The sequence below is a fragment of the Xenopus laevis genome, chromosome 5L (assembly GCF_017654675.1).
Source record: "Xenopus laevis strain J_2021 chromosome 5L, Xenopus_laevis_v10.1, whole genome shotgun sequence".
In the NCBI taxonomy this organism is placed as follows: domain Eukaryota; kingdom Metazoa; phylum Chordata; class Amphibia; order Anura; family Pipidae; genus Xenopus; species Xenopus laevis.
The window spans coordinates 24,766,620-24,788,608 of NC_054379.1; the positions used below are offsets into that span (position 1 = coordinate 24,766,620).

At 42.7% G+C, this 21,989-nt stretch overlaps 2 protein-coding genes across 2 annotated transcripts in view; both read left to right on the forward strand.

Annotated features, from left to right (window-relative positions):
- Window positions 1-5,303: 5,303 nt before the first annotated feature.
- LOC108716560 (2'-deoxynucleoside 5'-phosphate N-hydrolase 1) lies at window positions 5,304-7,899 on the forward strand. The gene is made up of 4 exons (XM_018262770.2): window positions 5,304-5,676; window positions 5,764-5,835; window positions 5,964-6,074; window positions 7,726-7,899. Exons 1-4 carry the CDS (start codon window positions 5,532-5,534, stop codon window positions 7,857-7,859), a joined length of 462 nt encoding a protein of 153 aa, XP_018118259.1. The 5' UTR covers window positions 5,304-5,531; the 3' UTR covers window positions 7,860-7,899.
- Window positions 7,900-9,873: 1,974 nt separating this feature from the next.
- ttbk1.L (tau tubulin kinase 1 L homeolog) overlaps window positions 9,874-21,989 on the forward strand; it is a 42,883-nt gene continuing 30,767 nt past the window's right edge. The window contains exon 1 of the mRNA XM_018262771.1: window positions 9,874-10,134. Coding sequence (XP_018118260.1) covers window positions 9,889-10,134 — 246 coding nt within the window. The 5' untranslated portion in view covers window positions 9,874-9,888. The remainder of the gene's footprint in view (window positions 10,135-21,989) is intronic.

Below are 21,989 nucleotides of genomic sequence, written 5' to 3' on the forward strand. Positions count from 1 at the left end.
GATAACTTCCTGAAAAGACCAAAGTGGGAACTCAATAGAATTAGTGCTGGGATTCAGCACCAAAAGAGGAAGCGCAAACTGGCAAAATGATAATTTGTTATAAATACATTGTCTCGTAAAATCATTAGCCCAAAGAAAAACTGCCATTTGTACATCCATAGAATAGCGGATTTTGGCTTTTTATTTAGTAGATTTGTTAGAATCGTCAATGAATTGTTCAAAATCCTCAGATGTGTCTCTGTTAACATGTGTTTACAATGCGCAAGGAGTTTCTGCAAGAAATAGAAAGGAAGTTTTTCCGAATTCTTCGCGAAAGATTCGGCCAAATAGCGAACTGAATACTAATTTGCATATGCAAATTAGGGGTGGGAAGGGGAAAACATTTTTTACTTCCTTGTTTTTGTGACCAAAAAGTCACGTAATTTCCCTCCCCGTCGCTAATTTGCATATGCAAATTAGGATTTGGATTCCGTTAGGCTTGGCAGAAGGATTCGGCCAAATCCGAATCCTACTGAAAAAGGCCAAGTCCTGGCCGAATCCCAAACCAAATCCTGGATTTGGTGCATCCCTACAGAGTATATCGACAGATCTGTCACTTCAGCACCCTAAATCCAGAACCAATGCTAAGCCACCTGTTCACGGCTCTTACTTCTGCCTTTAACAGCCGCCTTTCACCTCGGGAGGAGCCCTCGGCTAATTGGATGCCGCCAGATCTTAATAAGAGAGGTGCCAAGCGAAGGTTCTGGACGAGCAAAGGGGCACGACTGAAAAGCAAAGTCTTTTGGGCAGAAGGAACCTGAATTATACATTCCAATTGCAGAGGAACCTAAATTATACATGCCTACAAGATGTAGGCAGAAAGCGGAGTCAAATCAGGCCGGGTCGTGGCAGGCAGCGTACAAGCGGAGTCAAACAGGCAAGGCAGCATAGGTATTCCCCTGTACTAAGCACAGTTCAGCAGAAACAGCCCCCTAAGTTTGCTCATAGTCTGTACAGAGAGATACCAGAAAACTATAGCAGCACAGGTATTCCCCTGTACTATTTACCATACAACAGGAAGGTTTAAAGGAACAGTAACACCAAAAAATGAAAGTGCTTTAAAGTAATGAAAATATAATGTAGTGTTGCCCTGCACTGGTAAAACTAATCTGTTTGCTTCAGAAACACTACTATAGTTCATATAAACAAGCTGCTGTGGAGCAATTGCGGAAATTGAAAAACGGCTATATGGCACAGGTTAACTAATGGATAACAGATAACACCATTGGACAGACAGAGCTTATTTACTATCTGCTGTGTAACTTGAGCCTTTTCTCTTTTGAATGGCTGCCCCCATTGCTACACAGCAGCTTATTTATATAAACAATAGTAGTGTTTCTGAAGCAAACACAGCCGTTTTACCAGTGCAGGGCAACACTGCATTATATTTTTATTACTTTAAAACACTTATTTTTTGATGTTACTGTTCCTTTAAGGGTAGTTCTTTAAAAATGCACTTGGTTACATATACTGTGAAAATTCCTGTGCTGTTTATGCAGTTGAACTCAATAAAATATATTAGTGAAATTAGGTGAGTAATTATCATGGGACAGAGGGAAAGGCAGTCACTATTTATCACCCAGTCCTGGGACCCCTCAAAACTCCATTTAGGGGGCCCCTTAGTCTGCAACTACTACATTTTGCAGGAAACATGATTAATAAAATAAAGGATACAGGAAAAGAAAATGCGGTAGATAACCTCTGGTAAGACAAAACCATAAGGCGATCAACCGCACAAATACTCCATATACTACAAACAGACATAAACGTAGAAACGACAGAAACATCACTATTTAAATGGATATCACATAAACCACAAATATCAGTTACAGATAACTTAAGGTCCCATGTACTTGTACTTATAACAAATCTATTACCAGCCAGTAGATATCAAGAAATGGCTCTACAACTCCAACATAATTCGTACGTAACACCTGAAAAACGTTTTAAAATGGGAAGCGTCTGGTCAGACAGATGCCAGGCCTCTAAAGCAGACTTCATGTCTCATGTCTGGTTTTACAGGTAAGAGGCAACGCAGAGAGGGTGTAACCACTAGAATCACCCCTGACCAGAACGAGATGAAGAGCTGGATCAATTACTTGAATCGCAGAGTATTCTGGATATTGGGTTTCCAGATAATGGGTCCAATACATGTGATACTGACACATTCAGTCTCTTTCACAGGATATTGGGCCAGAAGACAAGTGATGCCAGGGTGACATAGAGGATCAGTGTTTTTATAGAGGTCATGGAACTCCGAGGTAACTTCTAATATCCTCATATTTTGCAACTGGGGGTACTTTATTTATTATAATACACAAGTTTTAGGGAGTCATGTGACAGAAATGACATCAGAACTCACCGTTTATAACTGATGACATCAGAACTCACCGTTTATAAGGATATCATTTACAAGATATTCATGGCTTTTGTGTATTATATATAAATAACTTGTAGGGGAAGAGTGGATATTTGGGTGTTATATATCAGGAGGGGAGAGTAGATATCGGGTGGAGAGTAGATATCGGGGGGCTATATATATCATGGAGAGGGGGAGAGTAGATATTGGGGTGCTATATATATATATATCAGGGAGAGGGGAAGACTGAGTAGATATTGGGGTGCTATATATATATCATGGAGAGGGGAGAGTAGATATCGGGGTGATATATATATATATATCATGGGGAGGGGTCAGTAGATATCGGGGTGTTATATATCATGGGGAGGGGTCAGTAGATATTGGGGTGCTATATATATATATCATGGAGAGGGGAGAGTAGATATTGGGGTGATATATATATATATATATATATATATATCATGGGGAGGGGTCAGTAGATATTGGGGTGCTATATATATATATATATCATGGAGAGGGGAGAGTAGATATTGGGGTGATATATATATATATATATATATATCATGGGAGGGGTCAGTAGATATTGGGGTGATATATATATATATATCATGGGGAGGGGTCAGTAGATATTGGGGTGATATATATATATATATATCATGGGGAGGGGTCAGTAGATATTGGGGTGATATATATATATATATCATGGGGAGGGGTCAGTAGATATTGGGGTGATATATATATATATATATCATGGGGAGGGGTCAGTAGATATAGTGGTGATATATAGTGGATAATGCACCCCCTACTGTAATTTATAAAGATATTAGAAGTCACCGAGGAGTTACGTGACCATATAAAAGCACGAGGCCGCAGGCCGAGTGCTTTTATTCAGGTCACGTAACTCCGAGGTGACTTCCAATATCTTTATAACTTTCGGTAGGGGGTGCATTATTCATTATAATCTACAGTGTTTCTATGTGCAGCGTTTCAAGGAGTTCTCTGCCTCTGCTCTATATTGGTCTACCCCAATGCCACACTTTGTTTCCCTTGTGGTTTTTCATTTTAATATTGTGTCTCCCTGTAGCCCATTTGTAACCGCTGAGGTATTATTGCGTGATTCTTCTCCTGTGATCTAAGTTTCTGACCATGCCATGTCGCACTCTTATTGCTGTAGGTTAAAGGGGTTGTTCACCTTTAAATTAGTATGATGTAGAGAGTGATATTTTGAGACAATTTGCAATTGGTTTTAATTTTTCATTATTTGTGGTTTTTGTTATTTAGCTTTTTATTCAGCAACTCGTTAGTGCGCAGTTTTAGCAATCTGGTTGCTAGGGTCCAAATTCCCCTAGCAACCAGGCACTGATTTGAATAAGAGACAGAAATATGAATAGGAGAGGCCTGAATACAAAGATGAGTAGTAACTTAAGTAACAATAACAATAAATCTATAGCTTAATAGAGAATTTGTTTTTTAGATGGGGTCAGTGACCCCCCCATTTAAAAGCTGGAAGGAGTCAGAGGAAAAAGGAAAATAATATAAAAACTTTAAAGAATAAATAATGAAGATCAATTGAAAACGTGCTTAGAATTAGTAATTCTATAAAATACTAAAAGTTAATTTTAAGGTGAACCACCCCTTTAGTAAGTGACAGAAGGGTAAATGCATGAATGGTCAAAGATGCAGGGGGGAGGCCAACAGCAGAGATGAACAGAGAGTGGGAGAGGGAGAGAGAGGAGATTGATGACACACAAGACTGGAGAGGAACCTGGGGGGAGGGAAAACTGAAGTTTGATACCTGGAAGGTTCGGAGCAGCAGCAGAACAAGAAGTAAGAGTGACAGGGTGTGGGGGGAGGGGCATAGGGAAAAACATGAGATGTGCTCACCAATGGCATGTTTATTTTGACAGTAAATTAACTACGTCTATTATGATGACTAGTTAACAGTTAAATACTGCAGTTTCCATGACTCTTCTTGGTTTACTTCTGATGGAAAAGAAAACATTTCTAACCTGGTTTCGTTTTACACCTTTGCCAACATCTGCATTTTGTTTTAAATCCATTATTTCCTCTACAACAAACTAATACAAACGGCCAACACGCATCTGTTTTTTGGTGATAATACCAAACCAAGGTGTAATTGGAACAGAATCCTTCATCTAACGACACAGGGATCTGACACAAATGCAGATTAGCTCATAATTTGTGTGCTTCTACGGCATGATAGCGTGGTTGCAGAAGGAGCGGTGAGTGGAACAGCGAGTGACAGGCAGACGGAGCGCAGAAGGATCAGGAGCAAGAGTGACAGGGTGTGGGAGGGGCAGAGTGGCTGACGGAAAGAGAAGGGGGAGCGGAACAGAGAAACAGACGCAGCGAGAGTAGACATGGAGGGGGAACACTGAGGGAGCAAGCAGCAGAGGGTGGGAGACAAAAGGAGAAGCTAGAGGTAAGGAAAGGCAGCAAGACCTTAATAGGAGGCGCAAGATATCTCACAGACTCGCAGGGTGAAGGCGGAAGTGGGGAAGTGAGGCACACAGGCAGGAGGAAATACTGTAGGGCGAATGCGTCATTGACTACTGGTGACACGTTAAGTTATAAACGGCGCGTTCTGGCGTCAGAACGCGCCGTTTATAAGGATATAATTTACAGTCTGGTCCCATAGGGAAATGACCAGACTGTAGATTATATATATATCATGGGGAGGGGTCAGTAGATTATATAGGGGTGATATAAAGCACAGCGGGAGCAGTAGAGAGGACACTGCAGTACTTTATATCATGGGGAGGGGTCAGTAGATATTATAGTAAGTTACAGAAGGAGAGGATATTGGGGTGCTGACAGGATGTGCTGGAGTGAGTGGAGAGATCTCGGGGTGCTACACGGGGAGGTGAGAGAATACAGGGGTATTTTATAGGGGTTTGGGATAAGGCATGAGGTGACACTGACACCAGGAGATTGCGGGTACCACTACATGAGGGCCTGAAATGCGATCACTTATTGCCGATGAATCAAGTGGGACCCCAAATAAAATAAGTCTTTGGGCGCCGCACAGACGCTGCTGACACGAATGCTGACGTCTATAGAAACAGCGCGCTGCACGTGACTGGAAGTAAGGGGCGGACAGGAAGTCAAGATGGCGGCGCTCCGGGTGTATTTCTGCGGGAGTATCCGCGGCGGGAGGGAGGATCAGGCTCTCTACGAGCGGATTGTGCGGGAACTGCGCCGCTACGGGACCGTCCTTACCGAGCATGTGGCCCGGCCGGAGATTGGGGTTCGGGGTACTGCATGGGGGGAGGGTATTTAATGGGGGAAATATTATTCGGGGCAAAGTTAAGTGTTGCATTGAACCATAATTCCCTTCTCAGGGGAAGATGCAGAGGCCCTCGGGGACAAGTTTATCCACGATAGAGATATGGACTGGCTGAACCAGGCGGATGGTGAGTTGTTGTACTGGAGGTACCACTGGGCCAGTCATTATGGGAGGGGGGAGGTCAGTATTGTGACATGTGCCAGGACAGACACTTTATGGTGCCCACATCCTCATTTCCATGTCCTTCCCTTTCAGTTGTGGTGGCAGAGGTGACCCAGCCGTCCCTGGGGGTGGGCTACGAGATTGGCAGAGCAGTGGATATGAACAAGCGGATCCTGTGCCTGTTCCGACCCTCCAGTGGCAGAGGTAAGGGCACCTGGCAGTCTGAATGAGGAATCTGGGCTGGACAGATGTTAAAGGAACCCTACCATCTTGAATGCATAATGTCCACAGTACGGGGTGGTGGAGGAATAATGGGGGTGTTTCCATGGTTTGGGCCCTGGTGCCAGTGTTAAGGGCACCTATTACAGCCAAAATCCAGGATTCGGTTCGGTATTCGGCCTTTTTCAGCAGGATTCGGATTCAGCTGAATCCTGCCTGGTTGAACCGAATCCTAATTTGCATATGCAAATTAGGGACGGGAGGGAAATTGCATGACTGTCACAAAACAAGGAAGAAAGCCATGTTTCCCCTTCCCTAATTTGCATATGCAAATTAGGATTCGGTTCGGTATTCGGCTGAATCTTTTGCAAAGGATTCAGGGATTCGGTCGAATCCAAAATAGTGGATTTGGTGCATCCCTACATATTCACAATCTGACCAGTACAACCTAAACACGTTTAATCAAACTACATATATAGTTTCTTTTTTTTAAAAAATGCAGGTTTTAAAAAAAAAAAAAAAAATCCCTTAATTTGTCAAATGGGTTCTTTCACTGAGGGAGTCCATACAGTGGTACATACACATTCCTGGCAATTTGTTGCTTCCCACTTTGTGGAACAATATTGAGGGGACATTACCTGTTTCAGCATCATAATACCCTTATGTACAGTCTTAACCTGTTTCTGGCCTACAGCTAATTCATATACCAGCACCTAACCTGTGCCTGGCCTACCGCTGATTTCATATACCCACACACAACCCTAACCCTCGTCTGGAGCACTGCTGATTTTTATTCACACACTCAACACTAACCCACACTTGACCTACAACTAATTCTAATATCCACACCCAACCCTAACCCACACCTGACCTGCTAATTCATGTACCCGATTCTAAACTGCACATGACCTACCACTGATTCATACCCACGCCTGGCCTATACCCACACCCAACCTGCCCCTTCTCTGAAGTCATCCGAGGCGGTGGAGCTAGTGAGAGTACATAAACAAGTGTCACCCTAACACGGGCTGGGGTGGTGTAGAGAGGTCAGGCAGCGGCTGGGCTGGCTACAACCTGCTTTTGGGGGGTAATTGGTTTACGCAAACCTGACTGACCTGTGGGTCACGCTCATCACCAATCCTAATGTTGGCAGCTTGCTCCAAGTCAAACTTTCTTTATGGTTATATTGGGTGTCCTTTCATTTTATAGGGCAATATGATGATTTATTTGCACATCCCCTTTGGGGGTTTCCCGTGTGCAGGGAGCACCTCACCACCTGCACCAACTTCTTTTGCTGCCCATGTCTGTGAGTGTGCAAGGTGCTAAAATATGGAGAGAGACTGTACAATAAAGATACAGGCAGAAGGAGGGTCTATTGGCACAGATACAGTAAAGGTACAGGCAGTAGGGGGGGGAGTGCTCAGCATTGGTACAATAAAGGTACGGACGCTAGGGGGGCCCTCTGGTACAATGAAGGTACAAGCAGTAGGGGGAGCTCTCAGCAAGGGTACAATAACAGTACAGGCAGTAGGGGGGAGCTCTTGTGAACAAGAAAGGTACAGCCACTAGAGGAGCTTTCTGGGACAAGAAATTCAACAGTCCGAGGGCCTGACCTTTTTCTTTCTTTTACCGGTAGCTCTCTCTGCGATGATCCGAGGGGCCCACAATGGGAAGAATGTGCTGGTGACAAATTATGATCCTGCTGAGTTGGCGAGAATCCTGGACCAATATTTTGCAGCCATGTTTCCAGAATTAGAATTGAGGAAATGACTTGTTTGTGATTTTTCTAATAAAATGATTTTTTGATAAATGATGTTGTTATTGCCTGTTTGTGCAACTTTGAACCTACAGGCCCAGGTCCATTATATAATGATGAATGTAATGATCCACTCTAGCATGTGTGAGACCCATAACTGCCTATTTAGGTTTGGACCATTATCTGCTAATGCCATATGGTGTCATTCGCAATTCCTCATGCATCGTTCAAATAGCTGTAGGCATCTGGCTAGTGATGTGCGGGCCTGCCTGACCCACAGGTAAACCCTCAGCACAACATTTGTGGGTTGTGGGAAGGTTTGGGTTGAGCCCTTCTGTCTGCTCTCCCCACCTGCAACCTTTAGAGTAATGGCTTCCTGTTTTATAGATGTGCACTCACCCCACCCCTTTTGTGATGTCATCTGCAGGGCAGGTCAGCATGGGTATATAAATAGAAGGCGGATTTGGGTCGGGTTGATTTTTTCTCAACCTGCACATCATTAAATCTGGGCTCTGTGTAACAGTGCTGAGACCATGCTTTAAAGGAGACATTTTGTGTAAAAAATAAGAATGTAACAGTGCATTATACTCATTTAGATATAGAAGAATTGTGCTTTAAAAAGTAGAATTTCAGGCTGATTTATTGAATATTTTTGCAAAAACCCTAATAATCCCTCCATTTCACTTCCTGCTCCCTGAATTCCCAGGCTGTGCAGCTAGCAGGACCTGATAGGGAACTGAAGCCTGTCTGTGCTTGTGTGACTGCAGGGCTGTGATTGGCTACTATGCTTCTGGCAGGGACCGTTAGGACACGCCCACCACTCATATGAAACACTGACAGGGACCAGAGAATATCTATAGGAAGCTCCAATAAAGGGGCTATTTATAATATTAATTTTAAGAACCATGTAAAAGCAGCATCATATATTATTTATAATTGCCTACAAAATTAGGGTTTTTTCATTTATCCTTTTTTTTTTTTTTTTGCCAAGCTCGATTGAAAAGAGGGGAGGAGGTATATAGAAAGGAAGCGGAAGGCTATTAAAGGAGACATAGGATAAATGAAAAAACCCTAATTTTGTAGGCAATTATAAGTAATATATGGTGTTGCTTTTACATGGTGCTAAAAATTATTAGCTTTAAAAATAGCCCCTTTATTAGAGCTCCCTGTAGATGTTCTCTGGTCCCTGTTTTAAATGAGTGGTGGGCATGTCCTAATGGTCCCTGCCAGAAGCACTGTAGGAGGGGGACAGCCAATCACAGCCCTGCAGTCACACAAGCACAGGCAGGCTTCAGTTCCCTATCCAGTCCTGCTAGCTGCTGATTGGTTCCTGCATTCCTGCCAACAGTCCCATTTTTAGAGGGACAGTCCGTCTTTTGACAGCTCAGCCTGCAGTCCATCATTTGTACTGGAAACAAAGATTTAATTGGCTTTTGGTCCAGAACAGCCACAGCAGGATATAATATACTTTTGTAACAATTTCTAGATAAGCAAATAAGTAATTGTAACAATATAAGATAACAGGTCCCTTGGGAAAAGTTTAGACTCACAGCTTAAAGGGCAATTCACCTTCATTAGCAAAACTGTAATAACTGAAAAAGAAAATACAGAAATATGTTCAAACTTTCATAACCAGACAAATATTGTAAAATGAACATGGTAATTGGGGGTGTGGCGACACAAATGGGCATGGTCAAAATGTAGTCGCGCTATGTGCAGAACCTTTTTAATCCCTCTTTTTATTTCCAAAATGTTGGGAGGTATGGTTCTTGCTGCCGGCTCCCCTCTGGGAATTCAGGGAGCAGGAAGTGGAAGAGAAGGAAGGGATTATTAGGGTTTTTACATAAATATTCAATAAATCAGCCTGAAACACTATTTTTTTTTAAGCAACATTGTTTTATGTCTAAAGGAGTATAACACACTGGTATGTTCTTATTTCTTACACAAAATGTCTCCTGTAAGTTTCAGGGACAGATGATCTGGCAGAGAATGACAAAAATAACGCCTCACACCGATGTAACTCAGTAACCTCGTGTGAGCAGGATGGGCGGCAAACCTAAGGGGGCGTGTTTACTACTTCGAGTGACACATGTGGGCGTGGCGCTGCGCGAGTCGGTGGGTGGGGTCGTGACGTCAGTGCAGAGGCAGCACGCAGGGCTTTGTGGGAGAATCCGCAGCAGCCGGGACCGGCGGGAGGGAGTGAGGGGCGCGCCCCGGAGAGAATCAGCTGCCCCTCCCCCCAGGTACCTACAGAGCCGGGGGGAGCATGAACTCGAGCCGGGAACCGCGGTAAGAAACGGCACTGGCTGTGGTTGTAGGATTTGGCCCCGATGGAGGGTACCAAGTGTGGGGGGTGGGGATGCACCATGTCACATTGATGCGGGAGGGGGAACTATTTCTAATACTCGGCTCAGGCGGGGGCACCTTGTGTGGCATTGCCGGACATTTATCTGCCTGGGACTGTTCTCGGGGACGTTTATGGGGTTATTGGGGGACACTATGTCTGATACTGATAGAGGGCGCCTTAGCCTTACAGCCGGGGGGCCTCGTGTGTCATTGTACTGGAGGGGCACATTGCTCTGTCATCACGTCTAGCGGCTCATCCCTTCTGCTGGGGGTACAATTTGCTTAACATTGGAGCATCCCTCCTGCTGCTGCTGCTGCAGTTGTTCTATGAACTGCTGGTTCTGGCCAGTGAATATAATGTGTCTGTGATAGGTTCAGCCCTGCACTTCATACGTTTCCTTCCTCATACCTGTCATGTGTAAATGTTCCCTGGCACCTGCCCAGTTCTAGCCTGAGAGTATGAGCACAGCAGCCTGGCTTCTGTACTCAATGATTCTCTAGTTCCTCTATACTGATCCAACAATACTGATCCAACAATACTGATCCAACATCTCCTTCTGCTGTACCATTTAGTCTGTAATGCACTTGTCTCTTATCCACCACCTACTGTCAGGGACATTTATGGACTCAGCCTGAAGACAAGTTAGGGTGAGATTTGGGGTGAGTGCTTATTTGTGCCCTGGGTACCGCTGGAACTATAGCAGGGTGACTGTTACCCCAATGTTTCTAGATAGATATATTTGATCTGTACTGTAACCTTGTTATTAGCTAAGGAGGTCCTAATTGTTGGCTCATCTGTTATTGTTATGAGCCTGATACACACAGGACATACACACTCTCTATAGATACATTTGTAACAAAAAGAGGAATGAAATGTAGATACGAACACAAGTCGCTATTTCTGAAAATAAGAGTGAGTGCAACGTTGATGGGCTCTAGGAAGAAGCAGCTTCAATTCCATGACTTACCCCAATGTTTCTATATATCTGTAACCTTGTTATGAGCTAAAGGGCCCAGCCTGAAGGCCAGTTAGGGTGAGATTTGGGGTGAGTGATTATTTGTGCTCTGGGTACCACTGGAACTATAGCAGGGGTTATTGAAGGGTTAAACTCATTGCTGGGTTGGAGAACTCAGAATCAGAAATATGGTAGGAACGGCCATGAATTATGTTATTTGCTCCCGTGTCTCCTTTCCCCATTCTGAGCTGTGAGTGAGGTAGTAGGGAGAGCCAGAATTAAAGGAGAACTAAACCTGTCTCTAAACTTTAGGTGCCCTACAGCGGACTCCTTGACCCAGCACTGAGGTTGGAGAGAGGACCTCAGTCCATTAAACACCATCAGCAATAAATTTAGGTGGAGCTGAATAATAAGGGGCTGATTTATCAAAGGTCGAGGTGTATTTTCGAATTCAAAAAATTCGTATTTCAAACTATTTTATTGTGTACTTTGACTAGGGAATAGTCCAAATTCGATTTGAATTTGAAAAAAATTCGAAAATTAGAATGTCGAAATGTATCATGTACTGTCTCAACTTTGACCATTTGCCATCTAAAACCTGCCAAATTGCTGTTTTAGCCTATGGGGGACCTCCTAGAACCTATTTGGAGTCAATGGTGGACTTTGAGTTTTTTTTGGGAATTTCGAATTTGGCCAAATACGAACCTTTTAGATCGAAAATGGACCTATTCGACCAAAAAAATCCTTAGACTTAATTCAGGTTGTTTTTTTTTTAAATTTGAATTTTGAAGTTTTTTGCAATTCGAAAATCGACCCTTTTAAATAAATATGAGGTAGGAGTTTTCCCAAATCTTGACAGATAGTAATTAGGAAATTCACACTACATTTTAGCCCTTTTAACCAGTTCCCATGGGGCAACTGGGGTTTAATGAAAGTTTTAATAGGAAAATGTACATAATTTTTATTTTGGTCTCAAATCCACATTATTTTACTATACGCTTTATTGTGGCCAAGTAGCCATATTTTTCTTCATGTCTACCTTTATTCATGGAAGTGGGAGCTGCCATAGTTCTCTTGGATTTAAATTCATCCACTGTGAATTCAGTGCTCTGATTTCCCATGCAGTAGGTTTGAATGATTTTAGGCAGCAATAGGAGCCATATATGCTGGGCACAGCTCTGAGGGAGATGTAAGCATCTATAAATGCTAATAATCCATAAATCCATAATTTAATCTAAATTACTGTAATTTTTCTGACTTTAATAAGAACAAAAGTCCACATTGGAGTGGTTAAGGAGTGGGATGCCCTGTTATCTTTTAATATAATAATGGCTGCTTCTTCCAGTTATAATTAGGGATGCACAGAGTTTGGGATTCTGCCTTTTTCCGCAGGATCTGGGGGAATCCAAGTGCCTGGCCAAACCGAATCTGAATCCTTAAAATCACATGACTTTTTGTCACACAAACAGGGAAGTAAAAAAAAAATGGAACAACATCTGGGTATCGTCAGAATCGTGGAACAGCATCTTTAGAACCATTGAACAGCATCTGGGTATCTTTAGAACCATTGAACAGCATCTGGGTATCTTTAGAACCTTTGAACAGCATCTGGGTATATTTAGAACCTTTGAACAGCATCTGGGTATCTTTAGAACCTTTGAACAGCATCTGGGTATCTTTAGAACCTTTGAACAGCATCTGGGTATCTTTAGAACCATTGAACAGCATCTGGGTATCTTTAGAACCATTGCACACCACCTGGGTATCTTTAGAACCATGGAACTTAATCTAGGGAACCATAGAGAAACATCTAGGAACCTTCACTACCAAAGCATCTATAGAGATATTTTGGAAAAGACTTATAACAGTGTGCAGCACAGATGGACCAGCTGGAAATCTAGAACTTTATATCCATGGCCCAAAAGAAGCCACAGTAAGAATATATTGAGAGTTGTGGATGCAGGAACATGAACGCGGGTCTTTGCTGCAGGGTTCTTTTTCACTCAACATGTGGGGAGCACTGGCTCTTTATCAAGCTATAACAAATGTAACATCACACATATACTGATATCTACAAACCCGCCCCTAAAGATTTAATTTGGTCAGTATGGTAGAGCGGTAACTGCCCAGGGATATTCCAGTCTGATTAGTGAATGCATTTCCATAGTGTTCGTAGTAGTGATAAAAGTCCAATTGATTTCACTAATATGGAATTGGTGAAGATGTAACTGAAACAGGCTGCAATATCCCATTGGCAGTTTCCTCTTTACCATATTGATCCAAATACATCTTGAGGGGTGGGGTTTTGTAGCTATCTGTAAATGTGTGTTGTTACATTTGTTATCATGTGTTTGTGTACCTTGATCTAAAACTCTCGGTATATTTTGGATCAACCTAACCAGATGCTACCATTGAGATCTCCCAGGAGGCCAAGCACTTCAACATTTCAGTTCTTACAAATATCACTGACCCTTCCTGACAATAACTGACTTTGATCCAGTTGTTAGCTATGGGGCCAAACAATCCACTTATCCTGCTTTGGCCAACTGTGTTGGGTTGATCTTTATGATTACCTTAAATACAGCCTCCAATAATAGACAGTAAAATTTAAACCAGTTTGTGGCACACCAGGCTGATTCCCAGTTATATAATGAAGGTCCAGTCGTAAAGTTGTGCCGAAGAAGAATTGATGACTAAATATAAATAGTAAAGAAAAATTGAAGCAGGAGGGTGTGAGACTATTGTGTCACAGGATGGTACATTGGTTGATGAAAAAAGGGAGAAGATAGAGGTTTTGTACATTTCTTTTCTTCTTTTTACCCCAATAAAGAACCAGTTTAACAAGAACTAAAGCCAAATAAAGGATGTGTCTCGAAATGGTGTCTATGTAATCCCTGGCACTGTGCCTTCATAGTTGCCCCCAGTAGCTCCCCATCTTGGCACTGCACATGCTCAGTAGTAAGAAGTTATTCTTAGGGGTCGTGGGAAATGATCAGAACATTTGCAGAAAGTGAGGTCACATCTGTTATAGAAGCTGATGCTACAGAGCTGATTATTATATAATTGTGCTGTCTGTAATGTGGATGTGATTACAGGAATGCAGGTCTGTGGTAGAGCGGCAACTTCCAAGAGGTTATTCCAGCCTAATTAGTGTAGATGTGTTACTAAAATGTGATACAGGACTACACAGAAGGGTACGGAAATTGGGGGCAGTGATCCGTATTCTAAGATGATTTGCAGTTAGTCAGTAACATAGTCCCAGTTACTATGAATGTGAACTTCCCCTTTTGGTCATTGGCCATGAACATAGTTGTTGTGGATAGAGAAGTGTCTAAAGTGCAGGTTCCATTGCTGGTCCTTCCACTCTGAAGAGATAATACATTTGGGGAATGGGCAACTAATTGGGTTGAGTGTTGATAAATTCAGATTATGGATAAAGTAGACCATTGGATTTGGATGATTTGCAAACATAATCCTAGTTTTGATGCATCCCTCATATGTTTATTTGTTTAAAGGGGACCCGTCACCTAAACAAAATTATCCAAATCCTATTTTATAATGTTAGTCAAGCAAAATGAACTTTAATTACACTGTATAAATTATTTGAATCTTGTTTCCATCAGTCTGGGAACTCATAATTATAGCCACCAGGAAGGAGCCATTTTGTGGACACTGTTATTAAGGCAAGCCTTGCATCATCTCAGAATCTTGTTTGTGCACCAGGGGACAGGGACCCAATGTCCATCCCCATGCCCTGGCTACACAATTAAATGGTAAAGAGAATGGGGGGAATGTGGGGAGAGCAGTGACATCTAGGAAGTGCTGAATGGAAAGGGAAAGTAATTGCTTGCCCCGCCTCTATGCCTAGGCATAGAGGAGGGGTAGGCAATACTTGATTGATTGATATTTTTAAATGGGTTTACAACAACTATGAATACTTTAATAAAAAAAAGAAATTGGATTTCATATTTAATTTAAGAAGGACTTTTATTATACAGATTTTTATGTCTGGGTGACGGGTCCACTTTAAATACAGGCAGGTGCATTGTTGGCACATTTGTTTTTCTCTAATGGGGGTCAGTGAAATGAACTGTTTCAACCTCTCTTTGCCTTATAGTTGCCTTTACAGCCTCCCATTAGGGCTCTGTAGCCTTCCAACCCTTACACTGATCTTACATTCTCAGTTGGGGTACCTTTATGGCGTTTAGTAGTAATGTTGGGGGTTCCTAGAGACACCTATTACAAATCCGTCTTGTTAAGGCTTCTGTAAATGTTGCCCTCTTTCTCCCTGGGTCTGCACGTTCACACTCCTTGGTTGCCCCTTTAGGGTGTTGGTGCTTGGTTGGAATTGGCTGTGCTTTTAGCAATTCTGCAGACCGTTTACAGACTTCTTGTTGAATGTATGAAGCTTTCCCAAGCTTTATTTTTCCTAGAGGCCTGGCAGCTGTGGGTACCCTTGAGTCTTTGTACAGGATGTCGTCTCTATCTCTCTATTTGCAGGGAAGACTGTTGCCATTTGTTGGATACAAACCCACATAGATACAAATCCATATACACCTGTGGCATAAATAGTCTTAACAAAAAAGCTTCTTGTAGAAATAACACCAAAATCTTTGGGTACCAAGATGTGTTAAATGGAGAACTTTTATCTATTCAACCCTGTATCCTTCTAGCCTTTGCCCATCAGGTGCCCAAGCTTACTCCTGTACCCGTCTTGCTCTTTTCTTTTCCCTCTCTTTCTTTCTGCTGTTATAGCCATACTGGGGCACATAAACGTGTTTGGTAGCACCACTTGTGATACCACCTCAGAGATATACAATAAATATATATTGTGGGCCATAGCGAGACTCTTGATCTGTATTTCCCATGAACCTTTCTCTCAGCCAGTCCGTATTTCAATGGTGCAGACATATGTTTTACTCATTGAAACCCATAAAGGTTCTTTGCTTATAACGTACAGTATATCAGTAAGGAGCTTGTGGGATGTTTAAAGCCTGTGCAGGAGATTCAGGATATGTTTCATAGTTACATAGTTACATAGTTAAATTGGGTTGAAAAAAGACAAAGTCCATCAAGTTCAACCCCTCCAAATGAAAACCCAGCATCCATACATACACCCCTCCCTACTTTTAATTAAATTCTATATACCCATACCTATACTAACTATAGAGCTTAGTATCACAATAGCCTTTGATATTATGTCTGTCCAAAAAATCATCCAAGCCATTCTTAAAGGCATTAACAGAATCAGCCATCACAACATCACCCGGCAGTGCATTCCACAACCTCACTGTCCTGACTGTGAAGAACCCCCTACGTTGCTTCAAATGAAAGTTCTTTTCTTCTAGTCTAAAGGGGAGGCCTCTGGTACGGTGATCCACTTTATGGGTAAAAAGGTCCCCTGCTATTTGTCTATAATGTCCTCTAATGTACTTGTAAAGTGTAATCATGTCCCCTCGCAAGCGCCTTTTTTCCAGAGAAAACAACCCCAACCTTGACAGTCTCCCCTCATAATTTAAGTCTTCCCTCCCTCTAACCAATTTAGTTGCACTTAGTCTCTGCACTCTCTCCAGCTCATTTATATCCCTCTTAAGGACTGGAGTCCAAAACTGCACTGCATACTCCAGATGAGGCCTTACCAGGGACCTATAAAGAGGCATAATTATGTTTTCATCCCTTGATTTAATGCCCTTTTTTATGCAAGACAGAACTTTATTTGCTTTAGTAGCCACAGAATGACACTGCCCAGAATTAGACAACGTGTTATCTACAAAGACCCCTAGATCCTGGTGGGTAGATGTTGGTGGGTATATTGCTGGGCACACTGCAGTAAGCACTATTGGTATTGGTTGGTGTCTTCATCCTAGAGATACTGAACTTGATCAACTTGACTTCAACTTGAACTTGATCAACCAAGGTTAAGGCCAGATTGAACTACATTCTGTTACATATATTTGTGAAGATTCTCATTCATCCAGGTCATGGTATATCTGTAGAAATTAGTCAAATCAACTGGACTTGCTGTGTTTTTTTTCTTTTTTTCCTTGAAGACGTTTCACCAGTCATTCAACTGGCTTTGTTGAGAAAGCCAGTTGGATGACTGGTGAAATGTCTTCATGGGAAAATAAAAAACCCACAGCAAGTCCAGTTGATTTGACTAATTTCTACAGATATACATTCTGTAACCTTCTATGCACTTCTGGGTTCCTGTTGAATAAAGCTTGTATCCTTATATGAAAGTAATGAAGTATTTGTATAAAGAGATGTGCAACCAAGCCCATATCTCAATGCTTCATTTATTGCATAGCTTTGGCTTGACTCCATATAGAGCCCCACTTGGGTTATCCACATAAGCACTGCAGCACTGTTTTTTGAGCAAATGTGGCACTTCAGTGCTTGGATAGGGCAACCACTGTGGTGAAAACATCCTCATTCTTGTCCACAGGCTCTTAGCTGAAATCACCCCCTTCAATAAGGTCTCCACAGATTTCAGGCTCCTGTCCCTCCAGGAAATTTAGCAAAATGGTGAGAACATGGGTAACGTCTGGCATGTTTGGTATCTTGCATCTTCTCTCTGATACTCACTAAGCTGATGCTATAAATACCCGGTCAGTTCTACTCAGTGCATGCTGAGCCTTGATATACTGACCCCTTGGCTATCCAAGGACTTGAGAGCTTGTGGGAAACACATTAAGTGATTTTATAGAGTGTTCAGACAGGAAAAAACAGTGGTCCTTGAGTTGTTATGAAGGGGTTATATGGTCAGCATGTAGAGCTGGACATGGTGGGAAGGTACTAAGATGTTCTAGGGAGGGGAACATTATTTACTTAGAGTTTTAAGGGTACTAGAAGAAAATGTCCCCTATTGCAAAACACTTATGAATTGGCAGAGCCAGGTCAAGAAATCTTGTGGTTTAAGGTAACACTATTTGACCCAGTGACCCCCTCACTCTCTCTCATCACAACCTTCCAGCACCACTTCCCACTTGAACAAACCCTCAACCTCCCCCCACACACTCGGCCCACATGTTACAAACCAGCCAACCCTTCAGTCTGCAGACTCCCCATTTCTAGCTTTATCCCTCTCCCAATCCCTCCCACTTTTTTGTGCTCCACACAAACTGTGCCCAAGGCACGTGCCTCGGCTTCTTACCCTTAGTTGTGCCCTGTGCATTGCGGAGCAGAGAGAATTTCTGATGGATAGTGACTACTATAGTCAAACACCCTTTGGGGAGCTGAAGCATAGTTACTGGGTATTGGTGCCCTCTTTAACACGCACATACTAGGGAGCAGAGTTAATGGCCCTGTAGAAGAGCCCTTGCAAAGTGGAGAGCAGTCTTACTTACTGGAGTTAAGCACCCATATATTGAAACATTCACACAGTAGGGATTAGACTTAGTCACTGGAGTATAGTGTCCCTTTAGACAAACCATATAGGGGAGTTATTGGGAAGGTTATACTGGGGTCAAAGTAGTATACAGAGAAGTATAACCATTACAAGGAGTTATAGGGGTTAGTATGTTGGGTCGATGGGTATGTAATGTGACCATTGTTTAGTAAGGGCATATTAGTTACTAATAGCTGTAGTTAAATAATATTTTGGCTTGAAGGAGTAATAGAGAAGCATATGTTGAGTGAAGGATTTGTAGGAATGGGTGTATTAATTACTTGTAGTTGTCTGGAAGGAGGGGGGCGTAAAGGATATGTATGGGGTTATGTAATGAAAAACATAAAATGTGCCCAGATGCAGTATCCTACAGCAACCAATTATACAATAGCATTCACTGGTTACCTGTTTAAAAGCAAGCAGCTTATTGGTTGCAAGGGGATATGCATCTGGGTGCACCGTGTATATGGGGGTAGTGTTATTACTGAAGAGTATTAAAACAGAAAAATGCATGCGTCGCTATAGAAGGGGTGTGTATGTATTTTGGGGGAGTGTGTCTGTGTGTGTGTGTGTATGTATGTGTGTATATATATATATATATATATATATATATATATATATAATGTGTATATATATTTATTGTATCCCTTTATTTCCAGGCTAGGTATGTAATGGCTTCTGTACTCTGCTTGGTGATACAATGTGCCAAACGTACAGTGGTCCCATTGGCCCATCTACAGCTTCTATCTTTTGCCTTGCCTGTTCTGTATGCCTGGGGTGGCCTATTTCTAGCATCAGAGGCATCCTGGGCATATGCGCTATGATACACTGTCTCCTCCAATAGAAGGGTGCGCATGATGGAAAATAACTTTACGCCCTTGCATGTATGACTGTCACACCATCAGGCACACAAGCGACAAGCATCAATACTGCCCCACCCACAGGGAAAAACCCACCCTTTGGAGGGCAGAGCTACTCACTGGAGGATAGTGCTCCCCAATATTGGGGTGCATATTGCCCCACATAGAGAAACACCCGTCCATTGCAGAGCAGAGTTTCTCAATGGAGGATAGTGCCACCCATATACAGAAACACCCACCCACTTTGGAACACAATTACTCACTGGAAGATTGTGTTCCCTATAGAGAAACACCCACCCATTGCAGAGCAGAGTTACTCACTGGAGGATACTGCCTCCCATAGAGAAACTCCCACCCATTGGGGAACAGATTTATATAATGGAGGATAGTGTCCAGAAGAGAAACACCCACCCATTGCGGAGCAGAGTTACTCACTGGAGGACAGCCATCCCCAAAGAGAGACACCCACCCATTTGGGGAGCATAGTTACATAATGGAGGATAGGGCCCCCAATAGGGAAACAACACCCACCCGTTGGGAGGCAGAATTGTTTGGTGGAAGGTACTACCCCCTGGGAAGCATAATGTCCCCCCCCCCTTGTAATGAAGTTTGTGTTCCTATTGGATAAAGCACAAAGTTGCTCCGGGCAGGTGTCAGGTGTTGCCCCTCCTGAATAAGAAGTCGGTGCTGCCCGTTGCTTGTGTCTCTGCCATCTGTCTGTCTGTGCATGTGATGTGCATGTCTGTCTGTGTTTTCCTGTGTCTCACCTCATCTGTCTGTCTTGTCTTCTTCTCCCATGTGTCCCTGGATATCTGCCCACCCCAGTCCAGCCACGGCAAGAAGAGCACAGTAAGGAAGGGGGTGCATGTTTTGGTTATTTTTGTGCAAGATTCTGTTGGTTTTTCTGGTCGTACCGGCCTCATAGACATCACTGTTCTGCGCTGTAACCGATTGTACCCCTGCTACTTAAGTTTAGAACTCCAGTCTCTTTCTTCCAGTCCATACCCAGGGAACCTGGCAGGGTACATCTGTGTTTATAAGTTGTGTTACCCCTCTCTGTTTGTGTTTTGCAGTTCTGTCCTAGACCCCGTCTTCTTTTTCTTTTCTTGGCTAGCTGATCAGTTGAAATGACTATGCTGATGTCCCTCACATTTGTCTTAACCCAGATCATCATCATTTATTTATATAGCGCCAACAAGTTATGCAGTGCTTTACATTAGATAACAAACAGGGAACCAATAGTAAATAACAAACAAGGGTTTACAGAGTACAATAGGATTAGAGGGCCCTACTCACAAGAGTTTGCAAACTAAAGGGTTGGGGTACATTTGAGACATAGGGATTTTTGAAACAAATTTGTGATTTGACTGATTAATAAAGATATACATTGAATAGCGTTTGGAAGGAGGAGAGAGTCTGACTGCTCAAGGCAGAGAGTTCCAGAGAAAAGCAGAAGCCTTGTAGACTAGAATGGGCTGAAGTGATGAGAGGAGAAGAGAGGCTAAGGTCAGAAACAGAGCAAAGGTTGCATGAAGAAGTGTTTTTTGAGACCACAGATGAAATGAAGGGAGGGGCTTCATTGTTAAGGGTTTTGAATGTGAGTGTTGGCAGTTTGAATTTGATTCTCGAAGAGATTGCGAGACAGTGAAGAGACATGCATAGAGGAGCAGCTGATGTTGAGCGGTGAGATAGATGAATGAGTCTAGCAGCAGCATTTAGAACAGATTGGAGTTGTGAAAGGCGACTTGTAGGACTTGTAGTAGACAAGGCAGTGATAAGAGACGGAAGTGTCTTGGTTGTATCTGAACTGACATATGGTCTTATTCGGGCAATATTGCACAGCTGAATATGACAAGATTTTGAGACTGTTTGGATGTGTGGTGAAAAAGACACATGCGAGTCTAAAATAAATCCTAGGCAGCATGCCTGTGTGGTTGACTGAAAGGTGATGTTGTTAGGGAGATCTGAGGGAAAGGAGGAGGATCTTGGAGGAAATATAATGAGAAAGATTCAGTTTCAAGTGGTGCTGTGACAGGAGGAGACTGCAGAAAGGTAGTCTGTAACTTGGGAAAGGACAGCAGGAGAGTGATCAGGAATAGACAAGTAGAGTCTGGTGTAATCAGCATAGATACTGAAGTCCAAATGACTAAATAGGTTTTCCTAGCGAAGTAGTATAGAGTGAGAACAGCAGAGGGCCTAAGACAGAGCCTTGAGGAACTCCAACAGATAGAGGGAACATAGTAGAAGTAGAGTTAGAGAAAGCAACTTTAAAGAAACAGTCAGACAGATAAGATGTAAACCTGGAAAGAGCAGTGTCACAAATACCAGCTGATGATAGAATGTCTGCGAGGATTTTGTGGTCAACTGTGTCAAAGGCTGCAGACAGATCTACAAGGATGAGTATGGAATATTGACCTTTAGACTTTTTTAGAATAAGAACATTGGTTACTTTGTTGAGTGCAGTTTCAGTTGAGTGTGTTGGGTGGAAGCTGGATTTCAGGGGGTCGCGAAGTTGTGAGTGAGATGCTGGAGCAGGCGTTTGCAAACAAGCCTTTCCAGCAATTTGGATGTGAATGGAAGAAGGGTAACTGGTTG